General features: G+C 45.4%; 1 protein-coding gene across 1 annotated transcript in view; it reads left to right on the top strand.

Moving 5' to 3' along the window:
- Positions 1-15,551, top strand: part of SNTG2 (syntrophin gamma 2) — a 690,678-nt gene that overhangs the window by 82,472 nt on the left and 592,655 nt on the right. Inside the window, exon 2 of the mRNA XM_029596873.1 lies at positions 11,301-11,438. Within this exon, the coding sequence (XP_029452733.1) occupies positions 11,301-11,438 (138 nt within the window). The remainder of the gene's footprint in view (positions 1-11,300; positions 11,439-15,551) is intronic.

Raw genomic sequence — 15,551 nt, forward strand, 5'->3', positions numbered from 1 at the left:
AGTCTATACATGAAACTCCGGGACATTGAGATTTTGTTAATTATATCTGAAAGATTATTATTTGAAATATTTGGGGATTTTGTTGGAAAGGTTTTGTGTTTTCTGCCTTTTGGAGTTTGTTCATATCACCGTATGGTTTACATCAAGGTGGCAGAAGAGTTTTTCACAAGCATACCGAAAAATAATATGCAAAAAATAAAGACCTGGGGTTTGTGATCTAGAGGACTGACATCGGCTGTGAGTTAATCAGATGTGACACTAGTTTGCTGAAACCCTTATATATACATATATGTACAGAGCTGCTGAGTTTAATAAATTCAGCAACATATTTTCACTGATATTTTTAGCTTGATTATTTTGGGGGGTTTTTTGCCTTCTGTTCTCTCCATGAATTGGCTTCATTGTGAATCATAAGATAATGGAGATTTTAATATGACTGCTTAACTGAGGAAAACAAAAACATAGATAAAAACTTCAAAAAAAGTGTTTCCCTCAATAAGTAAAGTCCCAGACAATCATACTAAATACTATCGGCAAGACATGCCTTCATTGTCTTACATTTAATAATTGGTCAGAATGTGTGGATACTATATTATATGCTGTATATATTTTTGGAAATGTTTTCAATTTTTCAAATAAAAAGTACACTTATCTGAGCATTGAAGTAAATTTGTCTTGGATAACTATTGCAGAGATCTCAAATTGTCAAAATAGATGTAGTAACCTAAAGAGGCCAAATTTCAAGGAGGATCTGCTTCAGGGGGTTTCTTTTTTCACTTCTAATATTATATGGAGTCAAAATTGCAATGCTGACACCTGACAGGATGCTGGGCTTGATGGACCCTTGGTCTGACCCAGCATGGTAATTTCTTATGTTCGTATGTTCTTATGTTTAAACTGGCATTATGTATATTTTTGGTGTCAAACTAGACCAGTAGGTCGTTTTTGTTATCCACTTATTATATAGGAACATATATAGCACATCATACCAGATGGAGCAATAGATGCTGCTAGGGATGTGAATCGTTTTTCAACGATTAAAATTATCGTCCGATAATGTTTATATCGTCTTAAATCGTTATAGAACACGATACAATAGAAATTCTAACGATTTATCGTTAAAAATCGTTAAATCGTGTTAGTGCGCACTAACGGGGAGTTAGTGCGCACTAACTCGATTTAGTGCGCACTAACTGAAAATGATACAAATAAACACTTTCCAGGTCACTGAAGGTCAGTTAGGAATGAATATGTGTTCCTATTGGCTGGCTGCCCTCTTATCTATTGATATTACCAAGGTTACCACTGAGGTGATGGTTGGGGGGATGGGAAATGGAACTGGAAACTAACGAACACCAACAGAAAATGAAACAAAGTGTTCATACTTCCCAGGTCAGTAAAGGTCACTTAGGAATGAATATGTATGTATGTATTCCTATTGGCTGGCTGTGCTCTTATCTATTGATGTTACCAATATGGTTGGGGGGATGTGAAATGGAAACAGTTGGAAGCTTGACAAAAAAAGTAATGTAATGATCAGCACTCACGTGACTAGAACTTGTTTGTTTATTATTTTTGTTAGCAGGCACCTGAAATGCTAGTGCATGTTGAATTTGCCAATCACTGTGCATTTTAGAAAGGTGGTCCTGGCTGGAACTGTACACAGTTCAAATATATGTAATTGATTGTTGGTAAGTGTATTTTTTAAGTAGCCACACTGGCACCAGTATGTTTACTTTTCCTCCTACTTAACTCACTAGCTCAGCTTTGTAAGAAGGGCTTCTCTGCTTGTGTGTTGTTTTTGTTTGGTGTGAGGAGAGCAGAAACATCAGATCTTTATTCAATCTACTACAGTCATCTCTTACAGTGCCCTATCCCTATTAATACCAGGAGTGTTGTGATCTTCCTGCACACAGTGCCCTAACCCTGATACCAGTCTGAGACAGCTCCCTCCCTGCATTACTAGTGAGAGGCTGGCTTCACAGACAGGGGGGAGCTGCCTGACCCTCACTCCTGACTTCCCCCATGTCCCAGCTAGTGAATGGTGTGTGGGTGAGGGGGGGGGGGGGAGGATGGTGAAGTCTGAGACAGCTCCCTCCCTGCATTACTAGTGAGAGGCTGGCTTCACAGACAGGGGGGAGCTGCCTGACCCTCACTCCTGACTTCCCCCATGTCCCAGCTAGTGAATGGTGTGTGGGTGAGGGGGGGGGGGGAGGATGGTGAAGTCTGAGACAGCTCCCTCCCTGCATTACTAGTGAGAGGCTGGCTTCACAGACAGGGGGGAGCTGCCTGACCCTCACTCCTGACTTCCCCCATGTCCCAGCTAGTGAATGGTGTGTGGGTGAGGGGGGGGGGGGGGGGAGGATGGTGAAGTCTGAGACAGCTCCCTCCCTGCATTACTAGTGAGAGGCTGGCTTCACAGACAGGGGGGAGCTGCCTGACCCTCACTCCTGACTTCCCCCATGTCCCAGCTAGTGAATGGTGTGTGGGTGAGGGGGGGGGGGGGAGGATGGTGAAGTTTGAGACAGCTCCCTCCCTGCATTACTAGTGAGAGGCTGGCTTCACAGACAGGGGGGAGCTGCCTGTCCCTCACTCCTGACTTCCCCCATGTCCCAGCTAGTGAATGGTGTGTGGGTGAGGGGGGGGGGTGGATGGTGAAGTCTGAGACAGCTCCCTCCCTGCATTACTAGTGAGAGGCTGGCTTCACAGACAGGGGGAGCTGCCTGACCCTCACTCCTGACTTCCCCCATGTCCCAGCTAGTGAATGGTGTGTGGGTGAGGGGGGGGGGGAGGATGGTGAAGTCTGAGACAGCTCCCTCCCTGCATTACTAGTGAGAGGCTGGCTTCACAGACAGGGGGGAGCTGCCTGACCCTCACTCCTGACTTCCCCCATGTCCCAGCTAGTGAATGGTGTGTGGGTGAGGGGGGGGGGGAGGATGGTGAAGTCTGAGACAGCTCCCTCCCTGCATTACTAGTGAGAGGCTGGCTTCACAGACAGGGGGGAGCTGCCTGACCCTCACTCCTGACTTCCCCCATGTCCCAGCTAGTGAATGGTGTGTGGGTGAGGGGGGGGGGGATGGTGAAGTCTGAGACAGCTCCCTCCCTGCATTACTAGTGAGAGGCTGGCTTCACAGACAGGGGGGAGCTGCCTGTCCCTCACTCCTGACTTCCCCCATGTCCCAGCTAGTGAATGGTGTGTGGGTGAGGGGGGGGGGTGGATGGTGAAGTCTGAGACAGCTCCCTCCCTGCATTACTAGTGAGAGGCTGGCTTCACAGACAGGGGGGAGCTGCCTGACCCTCACTCCTGACTTCCCCCATGTCCCAGCTAGTGAATGGTGTGTGGGTAAGGGGGGGGGGGGAGGATGGTGAAGTCTGAGACAGCTCCCTCCCTGCATTACTAGTGAGAGGCTGGCTTCACAGACAGGGGGGAGCTGCCTGACCCTCACTCCTCCGGGGTATTGTGATCTTCCTGCACACAGTGCCCTATCCCTGATACCAGGGGGGTTGTGATCTTCCTGCATGCAGTGCCCTATCCCTATTAATACCAGGAGTGTTGTGATCTTCCTGCATGCAGTGCCCTATCCCTATTAATACCAGGAGTGTTGTGATCTTCCTGCATGCAGTGCCCTATCCCTGATATCGGGATGTGTGCAAGAAGATCACAACACCCCCGGTATCAGGAATAGGGCACTGTGTGCAGGAAGATCACAACAACCCCAGTATCAGGAATAGGGCACTGTGTGCAGGAAGATCACAACACCCCTGGTATTAGGGATAGGGCACTGTGTGCAGGAAGATCACAACACTCCTGGTATTAATAGGGATAGGGCACTGTGTGCAGGAAGATCACAATACCCCTGGTATCAGGGTTAGGGCACAAGTTCTAGTCACATTGACTGATCACATTACTTGTTTTGTCAAGCTACCAACTGTTTCCATTTCCCATCCCCCATATACTGTCAGTAGGAAACTTGGTAACATGAATAAATAAGAGGGCAGCCAATAGGAATACATATTCATTCCTAAACTGACCTTAACTGACCTGAAAAGTGTCAAATTGTATCATTTTCAGTTAGTGCGCACTAACTCCCAGTTAGTGCGCACTAACTCCCGTTAGTGCGCACTAACTCGAGTTAGTGCGCACTAATCGGAAAAAAAAAAAAAACGATTTTTAACGATTTTTTAACTAAAAAATCGTGCCTAAGACGATTTTCTTGCCCTGCCACACGATTTCTATCGTTAAGACGATATGGAAAACGATTCACATCCCTAGATGCTGCTAAAGTCTAAGATTATCCAATCTCAGGCTCTGAGAGTCATCACAACCTTCCAACATATGGCAGTGCAATAGAGTACTGTTAGGCACACCAGCTGCGGATGGCCGCGTCCGGCCCCTCTTACCTCCTCCTCTGGCGATGGGAACTCCACCAGGACCTGCGCAGCTGCGGGGAGACGCCTCCACCGCATGCCACTGGCCCCATCCACTCCCGCGGCCTCCACGGCCAAACCTACACTGCTGCCCGAGGCAGGAGGGCCAACCCCAGACCTCTTCTTCTCGGCGTGAAGCTGCAGCCCAATGCCGCCAGCAGCCCCTTCCGGGCTGGGCCCTCCCTAGGCATTTGGCTGCACCTCCTGCTGGCATTTAAAGGGCCAGCCTCAACTAATCACAGCCCAGCCCCCTGGATGACATCAGAGGCCTGGGACTATTTCAGGGAGTTTCCTCTTCCTGTCCCTTGACTTGGCAACGAGTCTGCTTTGCTTCTGTGGAGTCTTCTGTGCTTCGTATGTGCCTTAGGGGTGTGCATTCATTCCCTACTAATTTGGAATTCGCAACTTATAGGGCCTTATTCGTTGTATTCGTGGGGAAGTGAAACATATCGCGATTCCCCACGAATACAATGAATCTCGACGAATAATTTGGCTGCCTAAAGGACCCTATTTAAACAAACCCCCCACCCTCCTGACCCCCCCAAGACTTACCAAAACTCCCTGGTGGTTCAGTGGGGGGTCCGGGAGCCATCCCCTGCACTCACACCCTTGGTGCCAATTTCAAAATGGTGCCAATAACCTTTGACCTACTATGTCACAGGGGCTACCAGTGCCATTGGTCAGCCTCTGTCACATGGCCATCAGCACCATCTTGTCCTCCTACCTTGTGACAGGGGCTGACCAATGGCACCGGTAGCCCCTGTGACATAGTGAGGGCAAAGGATCCACCTGATGTAAATAGGAAAAGGAATAAGCATTGTCAAGTTAAATGTAAAACACTGATAAGACAGGCTAAGAGACAATTTGAAATGAAGTTGGCCACAGAGGCAAAAACTCAATAAAAACTTTTTTAAATATATCAGAAGCAATAAATCTGTGAGGGAGTCAGTTGGACATTAGATGACTAAGGGGTTAAAGGGGCTGATAGGGAAGATAAGGTCATTGCAGAAAGACTAAATTAATTCATTGCTTCTGTGTTTACTAATGAGGATATTGGGAGATACCAGTTCTAAGATGGTTTTCTAGGGTGATGAGTCAGATAAACTGAACCAAATCACTGTGAACCTGGAAGATGTAGAAGGCCAGATTGACAAACTAAAGAGTAGCAAATCACCTGGACCAGATGGTATGCATCCCAGGTTCTGAAGGAATTAAAAAATGAAATTTCAGCTCTATTAGTTACATTTGTAACCTATCACTAAAATCATCCATTGTATCTGAAGATTGGAGGGTGGCCCCTGTAACCCCAATATTTAAAAAGGACTCCAGAGGTGATCTAGGAAACTATAGACCAATGAGCCTGACTTCAGTGCCTGAAAAATAGTGGAAACTATTGTAAAGATCAAAATCACATAGCATATAGAAAGACATAGTTGAATGGAACACAGTCAACATGGATTTACCCAAGGGAAGTCTTGCCTAACAAATCTGCTTCATTTTTTTGAAGGGGTTAATAAACATGAGGATAAAGGTGAACCAGTAGATGTATTGTATTTGGATTTTCAGAAGGCATTTGACAAAGTCCCTCATGAGAGGCTTCTAAGAAAACTAAAAAGTCAAGGGATAGGAGGCAATGTCCTTTCGTGGATTAGAAACTGGTTAAAAGACAGGAAACAGAGAGTAGGATTAAATGGTCAGTTATCCTTTGGCCTGATCTCCTTGTACTGACTTCTAGCTTGGACTTGACCACACTTGCCTACCACTTGGACCTGATCATTGACTTGAACCTGACCATTCTTGCCTGCTTTCTGGATCTGACCAATTGACTTGGACTTGACTAAGCTGTTTGCCACCTACCCCAACCCTTAGCCTGATCCCAGTACCTCCAATCTGCTGCCTGTCCTGATCCCAGTTTGCCCTTGGATTCTTGTTCTGGCTACCATCCTAGGGACCCACCTAACTCCTGTTCGCTACCAGAACATAAGGACTAAACCTGCAGGGATGTCAGCTGGTGTAAGTGACACTCCAGTCTGACCTGTTTCAGGGTGCATTCACCATCTGTTGGTATAGGCCTCGTGGGTTTACCTACAAGGCTTCAACAACTACACCACCACACCAAGGACTCATTCCTATGTCATTTACCACCGAGAGGAGAGATTTTTTGATAATCTTTTGGGTTAAATTTGAGAAAATATATTCTCTGATAATCCAGAATGAACTTAATATATTCTCAAGCTGGGAAGGTATAAGCAATAAGCATTGCCCTACCCTCCTATGATTGTGCGATTATGGGAAAAACCATATAATTGGCCTGTTGTGCATATTTTAGAATCTGCCACAGAATCAGTATTCTTGAAAGCTTTAATACCTCTTAATGTTAACCTTTGAACAAAGTTACAGAGAGCCTGCCAGCATTCAGTTTCATCCCTCTCTTTCTGCTCCTGCTCTAGCCCCTCATTTTGTAAAGAGCCTGCAGGGAAACTTCTGTTGCTCCCCCATACCCTGAAAGGAATGGGTTTCATGGGGATATGGGTTCAGTGATCAGGGCCACTCCAGAGCGAAGGTAGAGGACACAAGGATGGAAGCCAGGAACTAGAAACGAGCCAAGAGAGGCACTCAGCACAGGAGCATTGGAACAGGGCACAAACAGGACACTGGAGGTTGAACTTATGAAGCAGAAAGGTTTATATGCTAGAATGCTGAAAAAGGATTGACAAACTAAAGAGTAGCAAATCACCTGGACTGGAAGGTATGCATCCTAGGGTACTGAAGGAACTAAAAAATGACATTTCTGATCTATTAGTTAAAATTTGTAACCTATCATTAAAATCATCCATTGTACCTGAAGACTGGAGGGTGGCCAATGTAACCCCAATATTTAAAAAAGGCTCCAGGGGCGATCCGGGTAACTATAGACCAGTGAGCCTGACTTCAGGGCCAGGAAAAATAGTGGAAACTATTCTCAAGATCAAAATAGTAGAGCATATAGAAAGACATGATTTAATGGAACACAGTCAACATGAATTTACCCAAGGGAAGACTTGCCTAACAAATCTGCTTCATTTTTTTGAAGGGGTTAATAAACATGAGGATAAAGGTGAACCAGTAGATGTATTGTATTTGGATTTTCAGAAGGCATTTGACAAAGTCCCTCATGAGAGGCTTCTAAGAAAACTAAAAAGTCAAGGGATAGGAGGCAATGTCCTTTCGTGGATTAGAAACTGGTTAAAAGACAGGAAACAGAGAGTAGGATTAAATGGTCAGTGTTCTCAGTGGAAAAGGGTAAACAGTGGAGTGCCTCAGGGATATGTACTTTTCAATATATATATAAATAATCTGGAAAGGAAAACGACGAGTGAGGTTATCAAATTTGCGGATGATACAAAATTATTCAGAGTAGTTAAATCACAAGCGGCCTGTGATACATTACAGGAGGACCTTGCAAGACTGGAAGATTGGCCATCCAAATGGCATATGAAATTTAATGTGGACAAGTGCAAGGTGTTGCATATAGGGAAAAATAACCCTTGCTATATTTACATGATGTTAGGTTCCATATTAGGAGCTTCTACCCAGGAAAAAGATCTAGGCATCATAGTGGATAATATTTTAAAATCGTCGGCTCAGTGTGCTACAGCAGTCAAAAAAGCAAACAAAATGTTAGGAATTATTAGGAAGGGAATGGTTAATTAAACAGAAAATGTCATAATGCCTCTATATTGCTCCATGTTGAGACCGCATCTTGAATACTGTGTACAATTCTGGTCACCGCATCTGAAAAAAGATATTGTTGCGATGGAGAAGGTACAGAGAAGGGCAACCAAAATGATAAAGGGGATGGAACAGCTCCCCTATGAGGAAAGGCTGAAGAGGTTACGGCTGTTCAGCTTGGAGAAGCGATGGCTGAGGGGGGATATGATAGAGGTCTTTAAGATCATGAGATGTCTTGAATGAGTAGATGTGACTCGGTTATTTACACTTTCGAATAATAGAAGGACTAGGGGCATTCCATGAAGTTAGCAAGTAGAACATATAAGACTATTCAGCGAGAATTCTTTTTCATTCAACGCACAATAAAGCTCTGGAATTTGTTGCCAGAAGATGTGGTTAGTGCAGTTATTGTAGCTGGGTTCAAAAAAGGTTTGGATATGTTCTTGGAGGAGAAGTCCATTAATGGCTATTAATCAAGTTTACTTAGGGAATAGCCACTGCTATTAATTTAATCTGTAGCATGGGATCTTCTTAGTGTTTGGGTAATTGCCAGGTTCTTGTGGCCTGGTTTGGCCTCTGTTGGAAACAGGATGCTGGGCTTGATGGACCCTTGATCTGACCCAGCATGGCAATTTCTTATGTTCTTATGATACAACAGTAGGAAAATTGGAACAGGATACTACACTGGCACACGATCAGAAAAACAGGGCCCAAATGGATAGCACTTCTGCAGGGCGGATGTCAAGTTGGCTGTTGGACCAGTGTCACAGATGTGAGCCCTTGGGCTGTGGCCTGGTTGACACAGCCTAGCAGGCAAACCTTCTAGGTCCATGCCGACAGCAGGTGGACTCGCACTTACAAGAACTGGGTCTAGAGCTTCACCTAAACCAGCCTTGTTCCCCTCAGGTTAAGCCTTGGGTTCTAGGGGATGGCAGGGCTTAGGCAAGAGTCCAGCAAAACAAAGACAGGAGATCAAGACACAGATGAAACAAATAAAGCAAGGCAAGGCAAGGCAAAGAAAACAGTGAAAAAAGACATGGCAAGCACAAGACACTACAGCAACACACACTGCAGAGCGTTGCTAAGGCTTTGGTTCATAGCACAGTGGGGGTTTATATACCCAACTACATGACACCATCAGAGTGCACCAACTGAAAGTTTTCCCACCACAAGGCCTTTAATAGGCTCTGTGCTGCATGCATGCCTAGAATGGCATCTCAATGGCGTGTGAGCCACAAAAATGGGGCTGAATGCAGCTAGACAAAGCATTATAACCAGCAAATTCAGGCTAGAGCTCTTTATATATGGCTCTTTCTTTGTAGTACACCTGATGTTGATCTAATGGAAAGACTGCAGGGATGTACCTGAATGTCACAGGAAACAAGACAAATTTACAAGAAAGCAAACAGCTCCCACTGCCTTGTGGCAGGTGCATGACTTGGAAATCCCAGGGTTGTGGGGGTCAAATCCCTTAAACCCACACAAGGGGCAGGAGATGAAGTTGGAGTGAACAGACAAAACAGTCAGAATGTTTCATATCTCAAAGATCACCTAAATCCTCATTAAACCAAAGATGATATTGATATAAGTCCTATATGGAGTTATATCCCTAAAGGGAAAATGTCATCTTTATTCAAAGGTTCCTTACCTGCATATGTGGCCAATCATATATCATTTACAAAGACCTGGGTGTTGGAAGTCTGCAACTGCTGGTGTCCCAAAGGTGACAGAGAGGGCATTTCTGCTAACAAATTTCAACTTGTGCTAATTCAACCCCCTTTTGTATATGTTCTATGTGTCCAATATACAGCATTTGTATATAATATTCTGTATAATTAAAAGCATGACAAACAGCTGATATGGAGGTCATTTTCAGAATATATAAGCTCTTATATTTGGAAAGCCAAGGATTTTTTTTTAAAGAAAATATAAAAAGTAGGTTGCATTCTTTCAATTCAAAACAAAAGTGACATTTTACAATTAAGTTAATAACTATGTCTTAAAGGATCATTTATTATGCTGCAATATTTTATCACAGGAGGGGAAAAAGATCATGGGGGGGGGGGGAGGGGGGGCAGATGTTCCTGCGATATTTGGCCTCTCCTCAGTAATATATCAAGGTGATTTCCCCACAATATTTTGTCTCAAGAAAAATGTCTGCACAATAGCAGTCCCCTTCATCCGGGGCCACCATCATATTAAAAAGCTACCACTGCCCAAACAAGCACCCTCCGCCATGGTAAACCCCCCTCCTAGGGGGTCTGTGTAGATTCCCGCCACCTCTATAGGAAAGCCAGCTGTGGCAAAAGGGCAAAAATATATTTTTAAAAATCACATGGTGACATCCTGCCTCCTATTTCACTTAAAACTCATCCCCCTGGGTTCCAACACCCCTAGTTCAACTACACCCTCAGAGGGCTTCCTACCTCCGGACAACTCTAGCCCCCCCCCCCCCTCCCAGATGATGCCTGTGGTAGTCTTGTGTCCCCCACCCTCACCAACCTTAGAGATCATCCCAGGTGGTCTTGTTGCATCTCTGGTGTCTAGTGGGGCACAGAGTGCCCCATAGGCTCCAGGTCAATCAATACCATCTTCAAAATGGTATCAGTCGGCCTTTGCCCCATCACATCAGTTAATTCTCCAATAGTCTTAGCCTGTAAGAACTGAAGGAGAAAACTTGAGCAGACTAGATGAACCTTATTTGTTATATTCTTCATTTCTAATATCATATTAGTGGGTATTCTTAAATTTGCCTTGTCATTGCTTGGTGCTTTATGATGTGCTGATTCTGTTTTACCAATGTTAACCCATCACATTATATTGCTTGTGAAATCACAGTTCTTGATGTTTAATAACCCTTTTATGATGTTGAATATATATATATATATATATATATATATATATATATTTGATGTATTTTTTAATATTTAATTTAAACTTAAATATTATCTAATAAGATAACATTTTTCAGTGATTCAGATTGTGCTATAACAGATTTTCTCTAAAGCACTTCAAATCACAAGACAAAAATCAGTGATAAAGCACACTTCTTAGCAATATTGGCAGTTACCCATTTAGGTATAATTCTGCATACCTTATAGTATTCATGTATTTGTGTATGCAAATTAAGTTATTTCAATTTTCCTTTTTTTTTTTTGCAGACTAAAAGTGGCATTGCATTGTGTTATGATGAAGGGTCTGACAACACACATTATATCCATTTAAAGCTTACAAAAGAAGTACTAACAATTCAGAAACAAGACATTGTCTGTATAAGTGGAAGTGATCACAGTGCAAATGTAAGTGCTTAATTATGTCATTACTTTTCTAGCTCTTTTTTTTCCAAGCAGCCCAGTTTTACTTACAGTTATCTTGCTTAAAGCAGAATTAGACTGATCATAATTTTCAAATCCAGTAGGAGAAGGATAATTTTCAAAATTATTTACTTAGCTGAAAATTGCTTTCATCTGCCCAGCTAAAATTACAGAATGGCTTTATTCAGTGTGCATTCTTGTAGCTGGATAAAAGAGCCTTTCCCCTAGAGTATTCTTAGGGGAGTAAAACAATTCAATTTCTATATGTAAATATGCTATTATGCTGCCATTCATTCCTTCTCCCAAATAAGAATTGCAAGGTATACGGTCAAATTTAGTGGGTATACTTGCTGGCTTCCAGTTTTCAAAGGAAAACAATCTGGCTAGTTTTTATTTGAGGTAATTTCCAGAGAGTTATGTGGTGGTCATGAAAATGATGCTGTTTTTTTTAAATGGGAAATAAATGAGGGAGCTTGCAGAGAACTAATGTGGATTGTGATTGTTATTTTATCTTCACTACCTTTAGCAGGTTTGTTCAAAGCTTACCTAGGAAGATGGTATAAAGGAAAGAAATGAATTGAAATGATAATGAAAAACAGTGAGGTAGATTTTATAAATTTACGCACGCCCGCATACTTTTGTTCGTGCATCAGGCGCGAACAAACGTACGCTGGATTTTATAAGATACACGCATAGCCGTGCGTATCTTATAAAATCCAGGGTCGGCGCGCGCAAGGGGGTGCACATTTGTGCAACCTGACCGCACTGAGCCCGGCACGCGCTCCCTGTTCTCTCCAAGGCCACTCCGAAATCGGAGCGGCCTCGGAGGGAACTTTCCTTCCGCCTCCCCTCACATTCCCCTACCTAACCCACCCCCCTGGCCCTATCTAAACCCCCCCTACCTTTGTTGGCAGATTTACGCCTGCTTTCAGCAGGCGTAAATCTGCACGCACCAGCAGGCTGCTGGCGTGCCATCACCCGACCCGGGGGTTGGTCCGGAGGCCTCAACCATGCCCCCGGGCCGGCAACACGCCCCCGGTCCCACCCTGAATCGACCCCTGACCCCCGGACACGCCCCCGGACACGCCCCAGACACGCCCCCTCCCGCCCCTTTTACGAAGCCCCGGGACTTACGCGCGCCAGCGGCCTATGCAAAATAGGCGCGCCGGTGCGCGAGTGCCCTGCGCACGTAAATCCGGCCAGATTTACGCACGCAGGGCTTTTAAAATCTGGCCCACTGTGTGTATATATGTGTATGTGCCATTTTGGAAACCTTGTGAGTATGCAACTGAACGGATTTTAAAAGCTCCCGAGATACTTGCATATCTTCAAAAGTGCACACATCTGAAAAATTTTCAAAACGTGGCAGGGTATGAGCTTGTTCTGGGCAATGCATGAGCATTTCGGGGCTTGTACCTGAGATGTGCATGTAAATACTTAACACGCAACAGCATGCGTTAAGGTCCCCTGCCTGCCTTTACTTCTGCTATGGCTGACACGTCAGTGATAAAATAAAGAAAACTAGACTGTTATGTGAGAGGAAGGAAGGCTATTAAATTGGGAGGATTTGGAAGACCCATCTCTTAACTGAACTGGAAACGATCAAGTTTTTGTGTCAATGGTGTTGCATGTGCCCTTTTAAAACCCCTTCGCTTATGTGGTAGAAGCGGCATTTGCGCACACAGTCATGCACCCACTTAAATTGGGTGCTCAAGAGCCCAAGACCAGCCTATTTTATAACAAATGTGTGCATTTGCACACATTTGTTATAAAAGGCCATGTCCCTGGGTGCAGACTTACACAGGCATGCACATGTGCGCCCGAGCACTGGTTTAAAATTCACTTTTACATGTTCAGCAAAGAAATATATGTGTGGCAGCCATCATGCAGTTTATAAAATATTAGCATACGTAAATCTCCATGGGTCCAATTACACTCGCATTTGGATTCTTATGCAGACTATGTTGAAAATAGAAATGCTTAATATTAACTGAAATGTACACTGGCTAAAAGTGCCCACATGCACTACAAACAATGTAGGCTATTCAAAATTGCCACCGGGAGGATAATTTCAAAAGCAATTTCTGCGGGTAAATTATTGCTTTGCTCAAGGAAAATTACTTTTAGAAAATTGCCCACACTATAACGGGGTGAACTTTCACAGATTGAGGTGAATTTTAAAAGCCGGGCACATTTCAAAATCAGGAGATGTGCATGCATAAGAACATAAGAAGAACATAAGAAATTGCCATACAGGGTCAGACCAAGTGTCCATCAAGCCCAGCATCCTGTTTCCAACAGTGTCCAAACGAGGCTACAAGTACCTGACAAGTATCCAAACGCTAAGTAGATCCCATGCTACTGATGCCAGTAATAGCATTCTCTAAGTCAACTTGGGGGTAGATTTTAAAAGAAGCGCGATCAGCCTACTTTTGCTTGCGCATCAGACTCAAGCAAAAGTACGCTGGATTTTAGTAGATACGCGCGCAGCCGCGCGTATCCACTAAAATCCTGGATCGGCGCGCGCAAGGCTATCGATTTTGTATAGCCTGCGCGCGCCGAGCCGCGCTGCCTCCCCCCGTTCCCTCCAAGGCCGCTCCGAAATCGGAGCGGCCTCGGAGGGAACTTTCCTTTGCCCTCCCCTCACCTTACCCTCCCTTCCCCTACCTAACCCACCCACCCGGCCCTGTCTACACCCCCCCCTTACCTTTGTCGGGGGATTTACGCCTCCCGGAGGGAGACGTAAATCCCCGCGCGCCAGCGGGCCTGCTGCGCGCCGGGCCGCGACCTGGGGGCGGGTACGGAGGGCGCGGCCACGCCCCCGGGCCGTAGCCACGCCCCGTACCCGCCCCCAAAACGCTGTCGACACGCCCCCGCAATGCTGCGCGCTCCGGCCCCGCCCCCGACACGCCCCCCTCCGTGAACCCCGGGACGTACGCGAGTCCCGGGGCTCTGCGCGCACCGGGAGGCCTATGTAAAATAGGCTTCCCGGCGCGCAGGGCCCTGCTCGCGTAAATCCGCCCGGTTTTGGGCGGATTTACGCGAGCAGGGCTCTGAAAATCCGCCCCTTGGTTAATAATGCTAATGGTCTTCTCCTCCAAGAACTTATCCAAACCTTTTTTAAACCCAGCTACACTAACTGCAATAACATCCTCTGGTAACAAATTCCAGAGCTTAATTGTGCATTGAGTGAAAAATAATTTCCTCTGATTAGTTTTAAATGTGCTACTTGCTAACTTCATGGAATGCCCTAGTCCTATTATAATCCGAAAAAGTAAATAATTGATTCACATTTACCCATTCTAGATCTCTTATGATTTTAAAGACCTCTAACCCCCTCAGCCATCTCTTCTCCAAGCCAAACAGTCCTAAACCTCTTTAGTATTTCCTCATAGGTGTTGTGCTGGAGGTGGACCCTTGGCTGAGGTGGGGTTGATGCTACCCGCAGGGCAAGCCCTACGGGTCCCCACCGTCGGCAGATGAAGCTGGCTGACTGATGGAGGCTGGCTGGAGCTTCACCAATACCAGCCTGCATTCCCCACAGATGGAACCCTTGGGTACGGGGGCCGGCTGGACTTAGGTGGGCCTCCATCCAAGGTCTTCTCAGGGATGACGAGGAGGTCAGCCAGGAGCCAGCAGCAGTAATAGAAGTAGGTGGTATGATCTGGATGAGGCGGAGTCCTGGAGACTCAGGTGCCAATGAGAACAGGAGGCAAACAAAGGGCGCCTGAGTAAGAATAGGCCAAAGCCTGAAAGGCCAAGTCCAGAATGGATTTAAGAGGAACATCACAGAGCAGGCTGAAGCCAGGGCAGGTGGCAGGCAAGGTGAAATGGTAAGGAAAACATGGGTCAAAACCAGAAGTCATCTGGAGAATGGTCAGGCAAGGCAAAGGTCAAAACCAGGAGATGGGCAGGAGCGTAGTCAGACGTAGCAAAGGTCAAAGCCAGGAAACAATTAGTAGCATGGTCAGATGAAGCAGTGAAAGCCAGAAGACAAACAGTAGCATGGTCAGATGAAGCAGTAGTCAAAGCCAGGAGACAAGCAGAAACGTGGTCAGACAAAGCAGTGGTCAAAGTCAGGAGACAAGCAGTAGCATG

The sequence above is a fragment of the Rhinatrema bivittatum genome, chromosome 3 (assembly GCF_901001135.1).
Source record: "Rhinatrema bivittatum chromosome 3, aRhiBiv1.1, whole genome shotgun sequence".
Classification (NCBI taxonomy): Eukaryota; Metazoa; Chordata; class Amphibia; order Gymnophiona; family Rhinatrematidae; genus Rhinatrema; species Rhinatrema bivittatum.